General features: G+C 37.7%; 1 protein-coding gene across 7 annotated transcripts in view; it reads right to left on the bottom strand.

Annotated features, from left to right (window-relative positions):
* Positions 1 to 461: 461 nt before the first annotated feature.
* CCDC91 (coiled-coil domain containing 91) overlaps positions 462 to 19,039 on the bottom strand; it is a 159,649-nt gene continuing 141,071 nt past the window's right edge. For all 7 annotated transcript variants that reach the window (XM_069806818.1, XM_069806822.1, XM_069806819.1 and 4 more), the window contains one exon: positions 462 to 5,517. In XM_069806818.1, coding sequence (XP_069662919.1) covers positions 5,395 to 5,517 — 123 coding nt within the window. In that variant the 3' untranslated portion in view covers positions 462 to 5,394. The remainder of the gene's footprint in view (positions 5,518 to 19,039) is intronic.

Here is a 19,039-nt window from a genome sequence, read left to right on the forward strand (position 1 = left end):
CATCATGACCAGCTATCTTTCAGAAAATTTATGTAGCAAGATCGACGTGAAGTCTTAACTGATGCCCTAATTTGGTAGTAGTACAAGAACTGAAACATCCTTCAAAGTTCACTCAGCAAAAACAATTCTGTTTCTCCCTTGGCTAAAGGGCCTCCTACCATTATCCTGTGGAGGGGATCGGTTAAGTCAAGCTCCTCTTTTAAACTCAGAGAGGTGCAAATCCCTTTGGCTTTTGTGAGAAGACAAAATACTTTAACTTGAAGAAAGAGAATGAATGCCAATGACTTGCCACCTGATTGTGATCTATATCTATTGATACAGACTTATTACCAAATCTGGAAAAAAAAAAAAAGACACAAATTTGTAGCATTTTGTATTTTTAGGATGTGTACTAATACATGTCTCATTTTTTTACTAGTGTTCGCTGTCAAACTGTTTAAAAATGCCATCTGAAGAAAAAGTAGAATAGTCTTGAGTGTTTATTCAATAATACTTTCTTTGTGTATTGTATTATCCACACCAGACAATGGAAAGCATCTAAAAAATGCTGGTTTAGCAAGTCTGAAATGTGAGGAATTACAGGCAATATAAACAAATATGAATCTCTGACGCATATTAAAATTATTATAATTACACAGCATCTAAGATGTGGATAAAATACTGATACCACATCTATCACAGGAAATTATTGTTATTATTATTATCACAGGAATGTTGTATCACTGAAAGGTGAAACAAGTTTAAAATACACACTATACAATAAACAAGAGTTTAAAATACACACTATACAATAAACAAGATGAATAAAAAAAATCATCGTTATGTTGTGTTGCTAAATACTATGTTGTCACAAGCACCTACAGTTGACTCTCATCACTTTCTTCTATATTTTGATAGGTCTTTATAATGTAATGCTAGCAACGCATCCCACAGAAATGTAAACACCATAACCTACCATGTGGCAAATGTCTATCTGTGACAAATGGCATAAAGCAAGACTGAACTTTTCCTCTACGTATGAGGGAGCTTTGATGAGGGCATTTTTAGCTACTGCATCACCATGGCAAGTGAACTGCTTAGGTAATGTCTACAGTGAGACGTCTATATACCTCAGTGCTTCTCTTTAGCTAACAAAGCATATGCTTTCAAAGGCAAATACAAAACTTGAGCCAAAGGGAGTGCAACTGGGATGGTTTCCCCATGATGTTCAACTGTTCAAATGTGACTCTAATTCAGCAGCAGTATTATTAGTTTTATGTAGGCTTAAAAATTAATAAAGAAAACTGTGCTTAAGCTATTCTAGCAGGTAAGCCATTGATTCTTGAAGCCTTAGAAGAACAATATTCTTGGGCAGATCACAGAAAAGAAAACATTTGTTTTGTCAGTTCCTGCAAGCACATTGAAGTGAATTGAAGGCCCAAATTATACCCATGTAAAAAGTGTTTTCCAGACCAACGTTACTTTGGCACATTTATAAACCATTGATGAAAAAGGAATGCCACAGGTGTTATAAAATATTTCTATATAATATTCAGAACGGCCATGTAAAAATTTTTAAGACAATCTCATCCACACGTTAGTCACTCCTGCAAGAAAGTTTACAGTACCTAAACCAGTTAAAGGAAACTGTATTTCAGGTAGCTCGGTGTAGGCTGCAATGCAGCTGGGGAAAGATGTAAATGGCTTGTTAGACCATGCTATGCTCTATGCTTTAACACCTACCCATCTGGCATCAAGAAAGCTAACTAGCTGGAAGCTAGATTGGGTATCCAATCCAGCTCATTTTACATTTGCACTAAGTCCATTTGATAACTCCACTGACACTGTACGTGATCTGAAAGTGAGCATAAATTGTATCTGTCCCCTTGATGAACAATTTTTATCAGTGGCTATTTCCTGGTAGGAAACAAGATGAGATCTTATCACATATTCCCTCCATCCAAGGGGTGGGGAAAAAATCTGTAAGTTCAAATATGTGGAGATAGAAAACACACAGTAGAAGAGGAGGGTCTAGAGTGCTATAAGGGAGTTTCAGTGTGAAGAGAAATCAGGCTCTTTAAGGTCATGTCTCCATGGATAATTTCAGACAGTCAGGAATTAACATTGCCATTTACTGAGCTGGCAGGACATGAGGCAACTTTTGATCAGATGCCAATGTAAAGATGCACAAAAATCTCAAAACACTAATGCAATCTCAGCCTCTGGAATGACTACTGCTTTTTCTTTGTTCTGCCTTCTTATGACGGAGTAAAGGAATGCAATGCTTCAAGGAATTCAAGCGTCATTTGTCAATGAGATTATTAGAGCAAGGCAAAAATTCAAATATTCCCATATCTTAACTATAGACAGCGTACAAAAAGTGTATGGTAAATGATTTCTTCTTTGTTAATGACTTGTACACACATAGTCTCAGACCTAATCTAGAATTCTGTAATGGAAGCAGATAGGGAGTGAACAGAAACATACAGAAATATAACACAAATGTGTAGGGTGTAGGACTGTATGATATCACAATATTCAGTATTAACTTATTAAACTATTAGTTATAAACTTCACTGTTCTGATCTTCTCTGCTGTAGACCATCAAGTAGAAGTGTTAAAACAGAATGGGCCTGACTGACACCAATGAAAGACACCTTTATATACACTGGATCTACTGTTACCCTGTCTTTTAGGTAACTTTTAATACACACAACTGATTGTTTAAAATACATCTCTACATAACAAGATTTGTGGTTTATTTCTAATATAAAGTACACAGTCATATATATATATAACATATATATTATATGAGCTTTGGTGATGTTCTAGGCTGCAGTCTCACTAGCTTGAAGATTTTAGTTCTTGCATTTCAATTCTAAGGATTAGTTCTACGGCTTCTTGTTCCTCCCATTACATATCAGTCTTGCCAAAATTGTTACACTAGCAGCCATGCCTCAGAGGCAGGCAAAGTTCTACCCTGTAGGCCTTGAACATACTATTTTCTCTTATATGTCATCCTTCAGTCTGTATGTAGCAATAAAAAAGAACAACCCCCCCCGCCCCGTGATGACACCTTCTAGGAGCTAGACTGGGTTTTGCAAACTTCTCCCTGCCTTCCCTGCTCCTAAATTCCCACAAAACTTTATTCTCCTATGGTTAGACAGCAATAATGAAAAACAAAACTAAGCTTTAAAGCTTTAGATGCAATGTGGAGAAGATGGAGGTTATTGCATACTCCAAAGCTCACATACTGGATAAGTCTTTTTCTGCTGGGTAACTAAATTTCTTCTCTGAGACTTGGGAGTTTTGAATGTAACCCAAGCTCCCAATCTGATCTTGTATGTCTGTGGTCTAATTCTGCAGTTTTGCTTGCAGGGTAGAGAAAAAGCTTAAAGGACTAAAACTGTCAAAGGTAAGAAAAAAATATCCACAGTTCTCTGTGTCAATCACAATATTCAAGAACTGAGATTAAAGAACACGTGATGTTCTAATGGGAAAGACATACCATAGTTGCCAGTGAAATCTTACTGACTCCAGTCATAAGCTTCTCCAACAAGTGCTTTTACATATTGTTGCAAGTCAGGATACAGAACTCTTTAATAGGAGAATGCTGATATACTGCTAAGGCTCTGGCTTTGATAGGGAACACTTTGAGGTCTTCAGTAAAATAGAATACTATTCCATGTACAGGCCTAGAAGTAAAAACAAGAATGTTGAAGTTCATCTAGGAATCTGCTCATACCACATTTCCACAATTAAACATAGATTTTGAGACAGCACTAGACAACCAATTTTATTTTACACTGCCTCTACTTTCCAAAAAAAACCACGTGGACACCTGTGTCACCTTTGGTGCAGTTGACAAAGACAAGAATTTCACTGGTTTAGGAACGATAAATAAGTAGGCAACTCATTAACACAAAAGTAGTTTTTGGTCTGCCAGAAGAAATGGAAACTGATCGGTCAATCAAGAAATATCAAAAAGAAGACTGGATTTTCATCCATTTGTAGGCTGAGGTCATCATCTAGGAAAATCAGATTTACTTCTTCAGGGAACGTTTACATACAGAAGACAAAACCTTTGGTTTTGATTACAAAAACGAAGCACAGAAAAAGATTTAAATAAAACCCTAAACTCTCTGCAATACATATTTCATACTGCCAAATACATACGCAACCATTTAGTGTTTCCTTATTGCTATAAAAAAGCAATTTTTGAAAAGTGACTGCTGATGCAAAAACCCTAGCCAAACAAAAAAACCCAAAACACTACTGAATAACAAGAACGACATTAAAAAATGCCCATAGGTCCCCCATTGAATCACAAGCTCACCACAAGAGATATCATTCTCAGTTTATTTACGTTCCTAAGTGTGAGCATTTATTTTCCCTTATTTCATTCAGAACTCTTTTATAACTAATGCCCCAAATCTACAATCAATAGAGCATAGGCACAGAAATTCCCCTCCATGCTGTCGTTAGCAAGACTAGAAAGACCTATGACTTGATCCAAAGTCCAAGAATGTCAGTGGGGAGTTTTCTACTTCCTTCACTGGGTTTAGAAAGGGCATCTGAGGTCAGCAAATTGCACTCCTTATTCTGTCAGAAATTCCACTGAAGCAGTGCAGTATCAGCCTCCACATAATTACATACATCTTCTTCCTGAAACTGAGGTCAGTCACATTAATCGTACTTGCATGAGAAAACGACTTTTGGAATCAAACTAGCTTTGTAAAACAGAAATAAAATACATACTATACATCGGTTATGGCAATTTTTTGCACTACTCTAAGAAGATGCACTGTTTAGTTTTTAAACTTTTCTATTACCAGAGCTGGAGTTGTTTATAAATGACTAAAGAAATGCCTGTCAACACTGTTACGTTTCAGTACTGATTCTTCCATTACACATCAAAAGTAGTAGGAAATAAGAAGCTCCTCAGGCTCACCTGAGGCAATGCACTTGGGCATGTACTTTGGAAGTAGAGACGGGTTTGTATCTATATTCAATTAAATGTTTTTCTCCATCTTTTAAAATATCAAAAATACTGATAAAGTACATCAATGCATGATGCCAAATTTAAACCAGACATAACAGGGAAACATTTTCATCATTCCTGCAGTTATCTAGAACTTCAATCATGGGCTACTAGAAAATATAATGAAAGAAAAATCATAAATAAAAACAATTCTTTCCAGGGATTTTTTTCCCCTCCCATATTTGCAATCTGATAATAGGAGTAAAATAAATAAATAAATAAAAGAACATCATCCACAAATACTTCTATCAAGCATAGTTTCAGATCAATCTTGAATCAATGATACAATCCCAAAAGATTAGAATGTATTTGTCATTTGCTGGATTGAGACTTGCAGCTTCACAAACCACACTGTATCAGCAGTACTGAGAATGTCAGTCTCCGTTTTCCTCTGTTGTGGTTGGCTCTTCCTTTAATAAAACGCCTAACTGTTTCTGTGCACATGAGAGGAAAAGTTCCAAACTATGCAGATTTCTCTGACGGACAACTTGATCAAGCTGTTGAAATAATAATAATAATAAAAAAAGACAGATCAGCTTTAATAAAATCTGGAAATAAATGCCAGGGTTTGTCAGCCAAAATTCAACCATATTCAACAACAAAAATTCAACAACCAAATGCGACAACAACAAAAGAACCTAAGTAACTTCTATGCGTACAATTTAGTAACAACTTTTTAATGGAGTATTTGAGTTTCTTCATAATAAAATATATTAAAAGTAACTTTCCAACAGCTGTCAAATTCTACCCCAAAAATTTGAAAGAGCTAAACAGCCTAGCTGCCACACTAGATAAATCCCCACAGCATCTTTTAAAATTGCAGCTGTTGCTTTTATAAAAGATACTGCTTCTGCTTTAAAATGAACACTACATACAACTGCGTATTCAGAAGTTCAAAATCTACTGTTAATTTAAATGGTAGCACGTTTAAATAGTTCCCAGAGGAAAAGTGGTAATATTTTCTGCTTACTTTGTTTATTCCAACTTTTTATTGGAGTCCCCTACTGTCAAGTGATGTGAACTATATCCTTACTTGCAGTAAATACAACGGCCCTTTCTTCCCCACCAAAAGAGATAAGAACACAATAAAAAGACCTGGTAGGTTGTGTCATATAAATGACGTAAAAATATGGTTTACCAAAAGGTATTTGATTTTTCTTAACACCATAACATTAATAAATAAAATGCACTGCAGAATTCCTTTCATTTGAATTTTAAAGTTCAAATGTCAAACAAATATTACAACTGAAAGATGTCTTCAACTTGACTACCCTTTCATCAGCCACAAATTCAACTAAATACATATATAACAATGACACAGGGTGAGACTGAAAGGTACAAGGCAAATACGACATAAAAGTTATGACACTCAAGAGAAAGGAAGTAAGGGAATTTGGAAGAAGTCCAGCTCTGCACTTCTGTCAAACTGTTGTGCCCAAGACCATAAGCAATGTCTTGAACTCTAACACCAGCAAAATGCTAATGTGAGGCCACGTGGCCCTAGCAGACCAGAGCAACTAGTCTAGCAGGCTGGTGCCAGTCATCTGCAAATGGCCATATTTTTTCAAAAAAATGTATTGTGCCTCATGTATTTAGCACTCACAGCTTTAATTATCGCTTTCAACAAAAACTCCGATCCTATGGTATCTCTCTGCACATATATGCTTATCATTCAGCAGGCCAGCTAGTTGTTCTAACAGTCACCTGAATGGACATTTTGTTTTATAACAGATACACTTTTTTAAAAATGGTAATACAGAACGCAAGGCAAAGTTAGTGATACCTTCCCACTTCACTTTGAAAATGCACTCAGTGTACAGCTGCAGTGCCGTGATTGAATACACAAAGGGAAACATTTTTATGACCCTGTGCTTTGCTGCTCTTTAAGTTCCTCTAACATGCAAAACCAGGCTCTGGGAGTTTGAATATTTTGGCATTTTGTTTCAACAGAGACAAATGCGTCAAATCTAGTCACAAGCAGAACACACACATATTTTCTAGAAGCCACACAATCATAAAACTCTCTTTCAATAATATGTCTGCTGGTACTTCTACTGCAAATTTCCAGCTGTTGTGCAAATTTTTGCATGTCTTACCAAAAGCAGACATTAGTGCTCCATACATAGCCTGATGTGAACCTAGCCCACTGATTTACAACAGATTTTAAAGCAGATCTAGTTCAAATAAATTTCAGAAAAGTCTGCTCTTGATATATTTAAGTAACAGCTGCTACTAACAAGAAAATGAAAGACTTGGAAACAGCAAACTAAACTCTAGAGAAGCTGTATCTAGAAAAGACAGCCTGGAACAAATGAACAACCTAAACACACTGTTGTGATGGTGCATTTCTTCTGATTTGAAAGCTGTCTTGCCTCCTTCCTCTTCTCTGGTCCAATATATAAAGGACATTTTGCATGGGGAAGCTTGCAGATGTTTTTGTGCATGTGACCCATATTTCTCTGGGGAATGGGCAGATATAGTGCAATTCACATAATATCATCTGTTACGTCTTAAGAACGAACATGAGAAACCTCTTTCTCTAAACATATTATGTCATCAAATTCTGTTGCTTCTGGTAGATATATCAGTTGGAGGAGCTTAGCATGAAACTGATTTTCAGTGGTTTCCTTTTATTGTATATTATATCATCTAGATAGTCCTTTATTGAGCTTTGACCAAGAGCTTTGGCTAAACTCTCCATTTTCTTTTCTTGCAGCCTTTCCTTGCACATTCTGCTTTAAAGAGATCAAAGTAGCTCAGCAGATGTGTGTTCCGATATGCTGCTGTTAACTTTCTTTACCAAGGCAGCAATCTCAAACTGTATACGGTTAAATTTATTTCCCACGTACTAATGTAAATGTTTAATGTGTGTAGTGATTGGCTGCAATATGAAAAAAACATAATTTCTTCAGGCTTGAGAAAGATTTTTAAAGTCTCAAATGAATTAAGTACACATTTGAGGAGTCTTTGTTGAACTCAAGTGGTTAGTTAGTAGTCTCCCTTTGTGCATAAGAAAAGTTTATTGCTTGTTAAAAGTTTATGTAAATTCAATAACATAAAAATTCAGAATTCAGTTGCCCCTTGTCTGCTCAGTTTATGTATAAGCTTTGCCTTGAGCAGTACATTTTAAAATTCTTCCATGCTACAGTAAATGACAAAACACTTTGGAAAGACTTGGGATCTTCACATAACACAAAACAAGCAGCAGCAAAATGATGCTGGCTTTGAAAACAGTACATTTGAATGTATTCAGAAGGAGAACATTCCCATTAATGGAGAAATTGACTGGGAAATAGAAACAAATCCAATGAAGCTTTATTATATATCGTTTAATGAAGTGTTAGCAATGGACACATTTTTTTTGAACAGTGCCTTAACATTGCTGTGCTTCTGCTTGCATAATATACCACGAGATGTGAAAATATGTAAGCAAGGCTTTTTAAATCTTGTTTTTCTAAACAGCCTTCCCTCTGTATTTTTAGGTCTTGTTCACTTTATGGAATGATCTCATTATTTAAACAAACATAAATGGACATCTGGCAAATTCAAACTGAATGTGACTCATATGCAAATGTAATCAGTATGAATAACGTATTAGGGATGGAGCATTCACAACCAACCCAACCCAACTGTTCTCATTCTATAGATACTGAAAAATACACCGTGTTGGTCCAGATCTACCATGAGAGGGCAATTTTCTACATCACACCACCACTGTTACTACTAATCAATGTTTCTCTTCCATCACATGAAATCTATCCACTCAAAGTTCTCAATTTTGTACATTGTGTTATTGTGTTCTATTGGTGCAGCTTTAATTAGCTCAAAGTTTTAATGTTCCTGAACTTCATTGTTTTACGTTACTCAATAGTATCGTTTTAACTCTATACAGCCTTTTTTTTTTTTTTTTTTTAATGAACCCGAGGCTGCCTCTCTATGTGCTTGTATGTAACCTACTGAGGAACTGGCGATATAAGATATGGAACAGCAGCTCCTGAACTCCATAGGGTCCTATGCCACTCCTGAAATTCCCACAAAAATTGAGACACATTCATTTTCCAAAAATGAGCTGATTCTTGTGGGACCTTCTAACACATTCACTGCTGTTTTTTCCCTTCTGTTTAAACCTTCAGTCTACTTTTAAGGTCTAAGTGTGATTCCACCATTCTTTTGGCCAAAGATTAGTGGATGAGACTCCCTGTGGGATCCTGCCTCAGACATACCCCCAGACCACCCAGAATGACGTGCCTTTTAGCCACGCAAGGCATGCCCTGAAGGGAGGCATAGGCCTCAGCAGAACTCCTATCATTGGATGCAAGAATTTGACGCGGGAAATTAAAAGGAAGGCTCACACATAAGTGTGCAGAATACTGCCACCAGGTGACTGCTTTCATCCTGGGCTGCTCTATTTTACTTTAAGTCAATCCATCTTCCTCTGTATCATTTCATAAACCCATAGCCCAAATCAAAGTTAGCAATTATTCTTAGCTCTGCATTTTCTTAGCTTTTATCACACAGCTCAAATCTTCTGTAAAATGGAATGAAAGTCTACATGGCCGATGCCTAAAGTAGAAAATAGTTTCTTACACAAATAACTGAGCATGTACATCCTCCATATTTTCCCCTTGTAGTATCTACCTGCAAATAGATATATTTTTCATGGCATATATGCTTAGCTGCTTCTACTAAATATTCTCCAAACCATTAAATATTTCAAATTGCTAGAAAAGAAACGCAGTCAGAACTCTATAACTAACTACTGTATGTCAGAATTATATTATCCATTACTAGTAACTAATAAAATATCTTATGGAAAATATAACTTCAGGTTTAGCACTGAAGATTTAAGGATGAAATTCTGATCTCACCATAGTAAAGCTATGTTGCATTATTAATCTCACTGTGGCCTGAAGTTCACCCAGAGAAGTGAAGAAAGCAATATTAATGTTACATATGGCTCTTCAATTTTCCCTTTTGTATAAACAGTAAGATGTTTAACTGTGTAATTTCCAAAACTATTTCTCAGATAATACTGTTTTCCAATACCTAATATACTTGTAGCTGTAGAAAACGGTAGCTCCATTTACACAAATATGTATTGAACAATTTACCTGTACCTCAAATGAGAATCTGATGATTAATGTATTCAAATGCAATTCAGCTCACTATTCTGGCTCTGTAATACTGACATGAGTAAAAGATGCAATCTTCTTTTTATCATGAGAGTCAACAAATACAACGACCAGGGATTAAAAAAGAGCAAAGATGTTGAGTAAAAAGTTTTCAATTTTAACTTTATTAATGGTATTTTTCATAGTTGATCACACATATGTACACTGTAAAATAAATAAAAAATATTCAAGCCATTATAATTTAATGAAGCAGAGCATTTTTCCTTAAAGATCGTAAAATCAGAAATCAGCTTTTGAGTCCTGCTGATTTCTTATGAAACTCGTGCAAAGTACATCAAGAAAACATTCTAGCACAGTGATATATATGTTCACATTCATCCATAAAGGGGGAGGTCAGTGGGGGAAGACTTCAAATCCTGAAAAGTATCCTTGTCACTCAAAGAAAATCATGTTCATGCAAAGACAGGAAATTTCAAATGCAAAATGAATGTTTTGGGGAATGGAAAACACACAAGATTGATGTGTAAGAGAATGTGTTCCGAAGATTGAGTTTGGCAGGTCTAGATTAGTGAGGCTGATATAAAGGCTTTCCATTTATTTAGTGTTTACAAGTAGCTGCTTGTTAGCTGTTGAATAGGATTCATTGCCAAGGTCATTCTTTGAAGTTGAATATTGATTAGCCACAAGTAATTATTTATAGACATCATGGCATCATTACATTAATTTTCAAAGGACTAGCAGTATGAGCAATCCTCCATCTTTCCTGTGCCCTTTCTAAGTAATGTTCAGAAAAAAGGGACATTTTAACATTGTAGGTAAAAGCAACTTGAGATTTTGTAATATTTGTCAAAGTTTATCTTCTTTTATTTAGTCTTCATTTCTCTATTTTCATTATCGATAAATATACCAAAACTTTGTCTATTTGCTGTTTGCACACTATAACTAATTGCTATTGGTTATTTTTCCATATGGTTTTCTATTATATGAATTTACTAACTACTTTTTTTTTGAAAAAACAGTAAATATAAATGAAAGAATTATGATAAACTTACTTCAGATTATGATTTTTTTAATAATTTCATTATACGTCCTCATCTTAGCAGAAAACTAATATAAGCCTAAATTAACAATAAAGTGAACTTACATTCTTCCGTGAAAAGACTCTGGAATAATTTTTCATTTTATTCTATAGTTCTAACTTAGCATTGTTTGATCAACACTTAGGTGGATGTGTCTATGGAGAACAGAATACTAGTCAACAGCGTTGATGATGAAAGACTGCTTTTCTAAATATTTACCTATTTAATAATGAAGGACTAGAAGAAAAAAATTCAAGTCCCTTTGAAATTAGTGGAATCAAGAATATACTTTAGTTAAATATAAGGAAGAACTTACTATAACTCTTGACTTGTTCATGCATATAAGTAATTTACTAAAAAATCCTGTCAGTGGCAGTCTTTCCTCTGTGCAGGACTCATTCCACATAGCCAATATGATGTTAAAAATATACTGGGTCGCTCATGGAGTAGTTAATCCGGATGTAATGCAACTGCTTGCTTAGAGTCAACCATTGATGTCACAACTGAATGCACATTTAGTTATTTCTGTTTGGCCTAATTATATGTACATCTCTAATAATAGGTAGTATTTTCTTTAAATCTTTTTAGCATCAATCTGCACTATAAAATACAGTTATGGTCTTTCTGAACAATGGTCTGAACTTCAATGCTAAGTGGATTAAGGAACGCATTTTAAATCCGTAGCCACTTTCTAAACATTTTTAGAAAAAAATTATTTCTGAAAAATTATTGGTTTTCTTGTATGATTAAAACCGTAGCTTTTGCAGGCTCCTCCTGCCCCCATTCATGGTGTGCAATAATGCACTGAAATGGACTATCGCAATTTAGTGTTAGGATTCTTCGTATGTACTGTACTGGATATTGGCTAACAAACCCAGTGCTCCACAGAACATCACAGTGTAATTATAGACTCATAAATGTCTTCTCATATTTTGATCAGTAGATGTCCTTCTTTGAGGAAAAGTCAAAGATGAGGGGTTTGCTTGGTACAATTTTTATGATGTATAGGTTTTGTTGGGCTTTTTTTCCCCACAACTAATCCACAGTATTGAATGAGCCTGACATGATTCTGAAAAATTCCATAGTTGCAGAGTTTCAGCTATGTGATTATATCTTCTAGTAAAACTATGGGCTCAGAACTCTTTCCCAGTGCACTAACATGAACTTCTCCCCACAGATTCAACAGAAGGCTTTAAAAAATTCCCTAGCACATTAAATAGACCATATAAAAAAATTATTACCTTGAGGAACCTGCAAATCTGAGAGTTGGATGAGGAAACAATGAACTACTTCCTCTCATTTCTATAATGGATGAGAAGGAAAACAGATCCATATGGTACATATGTGTAGTAGAGCTTATTTTAGAGTTAATCCCAGAACAGGACATTTTTGTCTGTCCACCTGTGAATTTCTACTATTGATAACACTTACTAAGTATATAAAAACAAGGTTCTTCATGGCTGTAATTTATAAAGTATCTGCTACACATTAGAAAGCCATCAGCATTCAAGACTGAACCTCTAGGAAAGAGTGATGTTTAATAAATTATATTGCCATGTGAAAATGTTTCTTTCTCCTTAAATAAATAATGCTGCAACTTCTAAACCTTAAGGATTTTATGCTCTGAACTTGATCAGTGAAACCATTAAAATAATACCATATGTTGGACACATCTTTAAAACAGATTTGCCTAGTTTGCTGAAGGTGGTGGGAAAACACCCTGTCAAACCTCTCAGAATCTCCACTGTCTCCCAGCTGGACACAGGAATGTAAGAAAATACTAAACTTTCCTTCCTATAAATAAGGGAAGGAAATTTGCTTTCAAACAAGGAAACCAGATTGACTGCATAAAGGAACTAAAACCAGTTGCAGCACCTGTTCAGACTACTGTAGAAGGTGAAAAATGGGCATTATCTAAGCCCACAAAAATAATAATGGAAATATTTATGCGTAGAAACACATGAGCAACCTCTGGGGTGACCTACCTACTTAACAGATTAGGAACAGAGGATTCCTCAACCAAGTTATTTACAGAGTTACCATAATTGCTACTATAATTGCTGATAGGTCTAGCAATCAGATTCAACATACTTAAGACAAAAATACAGAAATATATGCAAACAGTACTTAAGCATCTGAATATCTTACACGATGAAACGCACTTACATAATCTTACAAATTGAGGGCCTGAAGCTGCAAACTTTTGGATGCAGGCAAAACTTTGACCACTGTAGGGCCTCTCCCACTATTCAAGTCTCCCACATATATTGTGTGGACAGAAATCTCATTAATTTTTAAAGGTTTCCAGAACAACAGCTTTTGCAAAAACTTGTTGAACTTGTAGAAAACAAGTGTCTTCCTTATGGCTTAATATCAGATGCATGGGAAATGCTGATTAAATACAAGAAGGAAGTCAGATTTTTTTAATACTGATCTTTCCCTTCCTCCACTCTGTTGAGGAGTGACATGCCACTGTGCATCTCTCGATACGCACAGCCTTTAACTGTTCTTTCCAAGGTCACAGGATTTTATAATGCTGACATGAAAGCTACAGGCAATTGTGAAGTTGTTAAAATTCACTTCTATTTACAGGCATTCAAACAGAGTGCACTCTGCCATTTCTGGTTCCCTCTTATGAGGAAACCTCTACTAAAACACACCAACATGTTCAGTGTCAATATGTCCTGCTTATCTTTCTAAATAAAAAAAAACCCAACACAAAAAACCAACAACCTATATCACCACCTTGTATCCTTCTCTTGTATAATGACTGAAGAGTATTAAATACACTACTTAAAAATTAGGAAAGCAAAGCTCAGTTCCACTACTTAAATAAATAACAAAACAATTAAATTTGCTACCTGCACATTAAATGACAAATGCATATATTTGAATTAATGACCAAGTAGAACAGGGAATTATTTTGCAGAATGCTTCTAATGTTTTCTAGACTACAGGCTGAGTAACACTGGCTTGTACTGGGCTGGTTTCAGATAAACCCAACTTCCCACGTGTGATGTCACACAGGACCAATTCATATTTTCCTCTGGGCAAGATATTTTCTACTAGTTATGAGAATGAAAAAAAAAAAGGCAAGAAATTATCTGAGATGGACATGAAGCACAGAGATACTGATCAACCCCTATTTATTCAAAATATTTTTATGTTATTCCTGTTGATACTCAGCATCTTAACTCTCATTATGCTTCTATGAATGCTATTATGATTGTTTTACAAATGGAGCCATGCGAGTGAATCTATGCTGTATGTCTTTCCTGAGCAAGACCTGATTCTACCCAGCATAGAACTCAGCAGTGTCTGCAAAATCTCTAAATGATAAATGGTTAGCATTTGCTTCTGGCAAGTGTCTGTATAGCTTCTGATATACACTAGATTACAGTCCCCACAAGGTAGGCATAAAGCAGAATAATAATCACAGTGTAACAAAGGGCCAAATTCATCAGATCACCTCCTCCTATATGGAAGAAGGAACTAGAGACATACAACAGCACCTAAAGGATTTGTAAGCAACTCAGACTGCTTTCTATCCCAGCCTGTCATATTCCCAGTCCTCATAGAGGGTGGAAGTCCTTAATAGTGTTTGGTTTTTTTTTTTAATCTTGAACTGTTTTAAGTACCCAAGTCAGTCTTAGGCACCATCACATGCTGTTTTAATATGGCTACAAATGACTTGGCAGAGATTACACAGGCTTCTGTGGAGCTTCATAACCACAAATTACCAGATCTCCAGGAATGTGCCTGAAGACTATCAGACTATGCTTCCTGAAAAGCCCTGAGTGCAGAGTTGGGTGCTAGATCTGGTACCAAAGATCTGTTTCATTTGTCAGTATGCATATATGTTCCAAATTAATCCAGGGTAAGCATGTCTAGTTAAAAGCAACAGCAATCTTCCTACATATAAAAATTGCTATTGTTATCAAACCAAATAAAAAATGTTATCTGATGGGTGAGTCATGCTCACAGAATTGCCTTGCAGTATTAAGATGATATCTACAGAACTGGATTAATTAAGCCTAACTGAAAAGCAAACAGCAAAGAAAGGCAATAATAAGAACAGTATTTTTTATTACTGTGAGAATGTATTTTACACTATCAGGGAATAAGTATGTAAAATAGAAATAATCATTGCATCATAAGTGTTTGCAGTGGATACAAACTGAAAAAAATATCCTAATAATGTGCATGGCTGGGCAACCATAGGATAAATCTTTCCACAGTTGTGTAACTGCTACTCCATTGCCATGACTGCTTTCTAAATAACTGTATCTAATGTGATTCTTCATTAATAGGAGATTCACCAGGAGCACAATTGCCTCCAAGAAGAAATACAACAGGTGGTTAATAATACACATCACAGAGAATCACTGTTTTAGACTGGGAGGTGAAAACCAATGTTATATAGAAAGCTGAAACTACAGATAACGTAAGGAGTCAGACTAGTTATTCTACTTAGATATCAAGGATACCGGAGTTATGTCATGATTATCTGAAGGTTCCTGTGAAATTGTAATACTATATGCCACTAGCTATCTCTAAAGCAATGTGTTCCCTAACAACACACTGGAATTTGGTACGCACTGAAGTAGCATGAGAAAAAATCCAACCTCTTAGTTTTGAGGAACACTTGATTTAACAGTCAGGTTTTCAGTTTTCATTTTAATGAAACTTTAAGTATAAGATGCAACAGGATGAACTAGGATATACTTGAAGGCATTGGCAAAGATGATATCACATGACATACAGATATCTTCCTAAAATTACCACTGCAGATTAAAGTTGATGTATTCACATGGGGAAGTTCAACAAGGAAAATCAGCCTGCAGTGAATCTGTGACAAATTTAGCATTAAGTCAGTGGTAAGCATATATATGCCTTAAAATAAGTAAGTAAGTGTCCTGGGTTCAGCTGGGATAGAGTTAATTTTTACAGGAACCTGGGAGGTGGGGGGCATAGCTGGGGCAGCTGACCTGAACTGGCCAAGGAGCTATTCCATACCATGTGACATCATGCTCAGTATATAAAGGGGGAGCGGGCCGGGGGGTGGGCTCTTCTTTTCGGTGGGGGAAGTGGCAGAGCGTCGGGTCCCGGGTGGTGAGCAGTTGCACTGTGCATCACTCTTTTTGTATACTTTTTCATTAGTACCGTTGTTGTTGTTGCAATTTCTTTGTGTTGTTCCAGTAAACTGCCTTTATCTCAACCCTCGAGGTTCCAGGTTTGGTTTTTTTTTCTCTCCTCCGTCTTCCCCCCATCCCACCGGAGGGGGGCGGGAGGAGTGAGCGAGCGGCCGCGTGGTCCTTTGTTACCGGCTGGGCTGAAACCACGACAGTCCTTTTTGGCGCCCAACGTGGGGCACGAAGGGTTGAGATAACGACAGATCTGGCCAGAGCGTGTTGAAACAAATTTGTCATACGCATTTCTTATACTAGATAAATAGATGTTAGTCACAATGCTGATTCAGCTGTTTACATGGTGGCGTTTTGTAAGTTCTTATATGCTTTATGTATTGCCTGTAGTTGCGTATCTCATCTCTGGGAGAGTGATTGGGATTATCATTTTGCTGTACTGGGCAATGTCGACTTGTGAAATGATTACATCACTGGTCATGAGGTTAAGCTGTTATCTGTATGAGGCAGTGATATCATTTCCAGACTTTGGGCACCTTCTGTCGGATTTTATTGGTAATTACACCCAACCCATGGGGAAGTCAGGGGGGGATACTTCCCCCCATCCGTTCCCCTCCCTTTTCTCTTTCCAACTAATTACAACAGTTTTCGAGAATTTTGAATATCCTTGGGATGCGCAAGCCTGTGTGCTGTTAGTGCTATGCCTCCTGACTATGTTTCAGGTCTTGTCTAGGGCTACAAAGAGGCTCTTTAAGAGTACCACCCAGAGATCTGTCCCAAAGCTGGATATTCATGGGTGGCACGGCGTGTGGGAGGATGTGGGCAGGTATCTAGAGAACTTCTCACCTCCAGTGACTTGGAAGTTCACTCCCGAACAACTGCAGAACCCTCATGAAGTGATAGAATTTTTGAAAGGAAAATGCTGTGGCTATCCCAGAGACACACAACTCACTACACTGTGCTGGGCCCTGGCCGGTATCTACCAAACCCTGCTTGATACTATGCAGCACCCCCAGGGGGAAAAGGGGGAAAAGATGGAAAACAAGACAACATGCACCGTGGCTGCCCCAACCCCGACAACATGCACCGTGGCCGCCCCTACCACGACAACAGGTACCATGGCTGCCCCTACCCCGGTGACAGATACTGCCACTAAACCAGAGAACCAACCTGTGCCAGTATCAGTTGCCCCTGTACAGAAAAAGAAACACACAAAGAAATCAGTTCGCTCAGTGAGAGATGAAGATGAACCAGGGTCATCGCGAGAACAGGAGGAAGAGGCAGAACCTGAAATAATTACCCGATCTCTATCCCTGAGTGAGTTGCGTGACATGCGAAAAGATTTTAGCCGCCACCCAGGTGAGCACATTGTTACCTGGCTGCTCCGATGCTGGGATAATGGGGCTAGTAGTGTGGAATTAGAGGGTAAGGAAGCCAAGCAGTTGGGATCTCTGTCTAGAGAAGGGGGTATCGACAAGGCAATTGGGAGAAAAACACAAGTCCTCAGCCTCTGGAGGCGACTTCTGTTAGGTGTAAAGGAAAGATACCCTTTCAGGGATGAAGTTACATGTCACCAAGGCAAGTGGACCACCATGGAGAGAGGTATCCAGTACCTGAGGGAATTAGCCATGCTGGAGGTGATTTATAATGATCCAGAAAATGCGCAGTCACCCACAGATCCAGATGAAGTCCAATGCACACAACCGATGTGGCGGAAGTTTCTACGAAGTGCACCACCAACCTATGCCAACTCATTGGCAGTAATGTCCTGGAAAGAAGGCTATGGACAAACGGTGGATGAATTGGCTGTCCAACTCCGGCAATATGAAGGAAGTCTCTCTTCCTCCCTACGGGCCTGTGTCTCAGCTGTAGAGGAATTGTCCCGAGAGTTCCAGCAATTCAAAGTAGATATGTCCTCCTCCTCACCTGTACAGGCCCGCATTGCAGTTATTGGGAGTAAGCGTTCCTCTGCCCAAGAGAGAGGAGAGAGAAAGTACACACGACGGGCTAACCTGTGGTTTTACCTGCGTGACCATGGAGAGGACATGAGGAAGTGGGATGGAAAACCTACCTCAGTCTTGGATTCACGGGTACGGGAGTTGCGAGAAAAAGCAACCAGAAAAGAAGATTCTTCTTGGAAAACTGCTGCTCCAGTTTCCCGTGAGCAGTCCCCCGGGCGCAGTAGATGGGCCGATCTCATTTCTGATCCTCTTGAAGGGACTTCTGATTCACATGTGCAAAAAGTGGGTAACAGATATTCTAACCAGGATTAGAGGGGCCCTGCCTCCAGCCAGGTGGAGGAGAGGGACAACCGAGTCTACTGGACAGTGTGGATTCGATGGCCTGGCACGTCAGACCCACAGGAATATAAGGCTCTAGTAGACACTGGTGCACAATGTACCCTAATGCCATCAAGTTATAAAGGGGCAGAACCCATCTGTATCTCTGGTGTGACAGGGGGATCCCAAGAGCTAACCGTATTGGAAGCCGAAATGAGTCTAACCGGGAATGAGTGGCATAAACACCCCATTGCAACTGGCCCAGAGGCCCCGTGCATCCTTGGTATAGATTATCTCAGAAGGGGGTATTTCAAGGACCCAAAAGGGTACCGTTGGGCCTTTGGTATAGCTGCATTGGAGACGGAGGAGATTGAACAGCTGTCTA

The sequence above is a fragment of the Haliaeetus albicilla genome, chromosome 19, assembly GCF_947461875.1.
Source record: "Haliaeetus albicilla chromosome 19, bHalAlb1.1, whole genome shotgun sequence".
NCBI lineage: Eukaryota > Metazoa > Chordata > Aves > Accipitriformes > Accipitridae > Haliaeetus > Haliaeetus albicilla.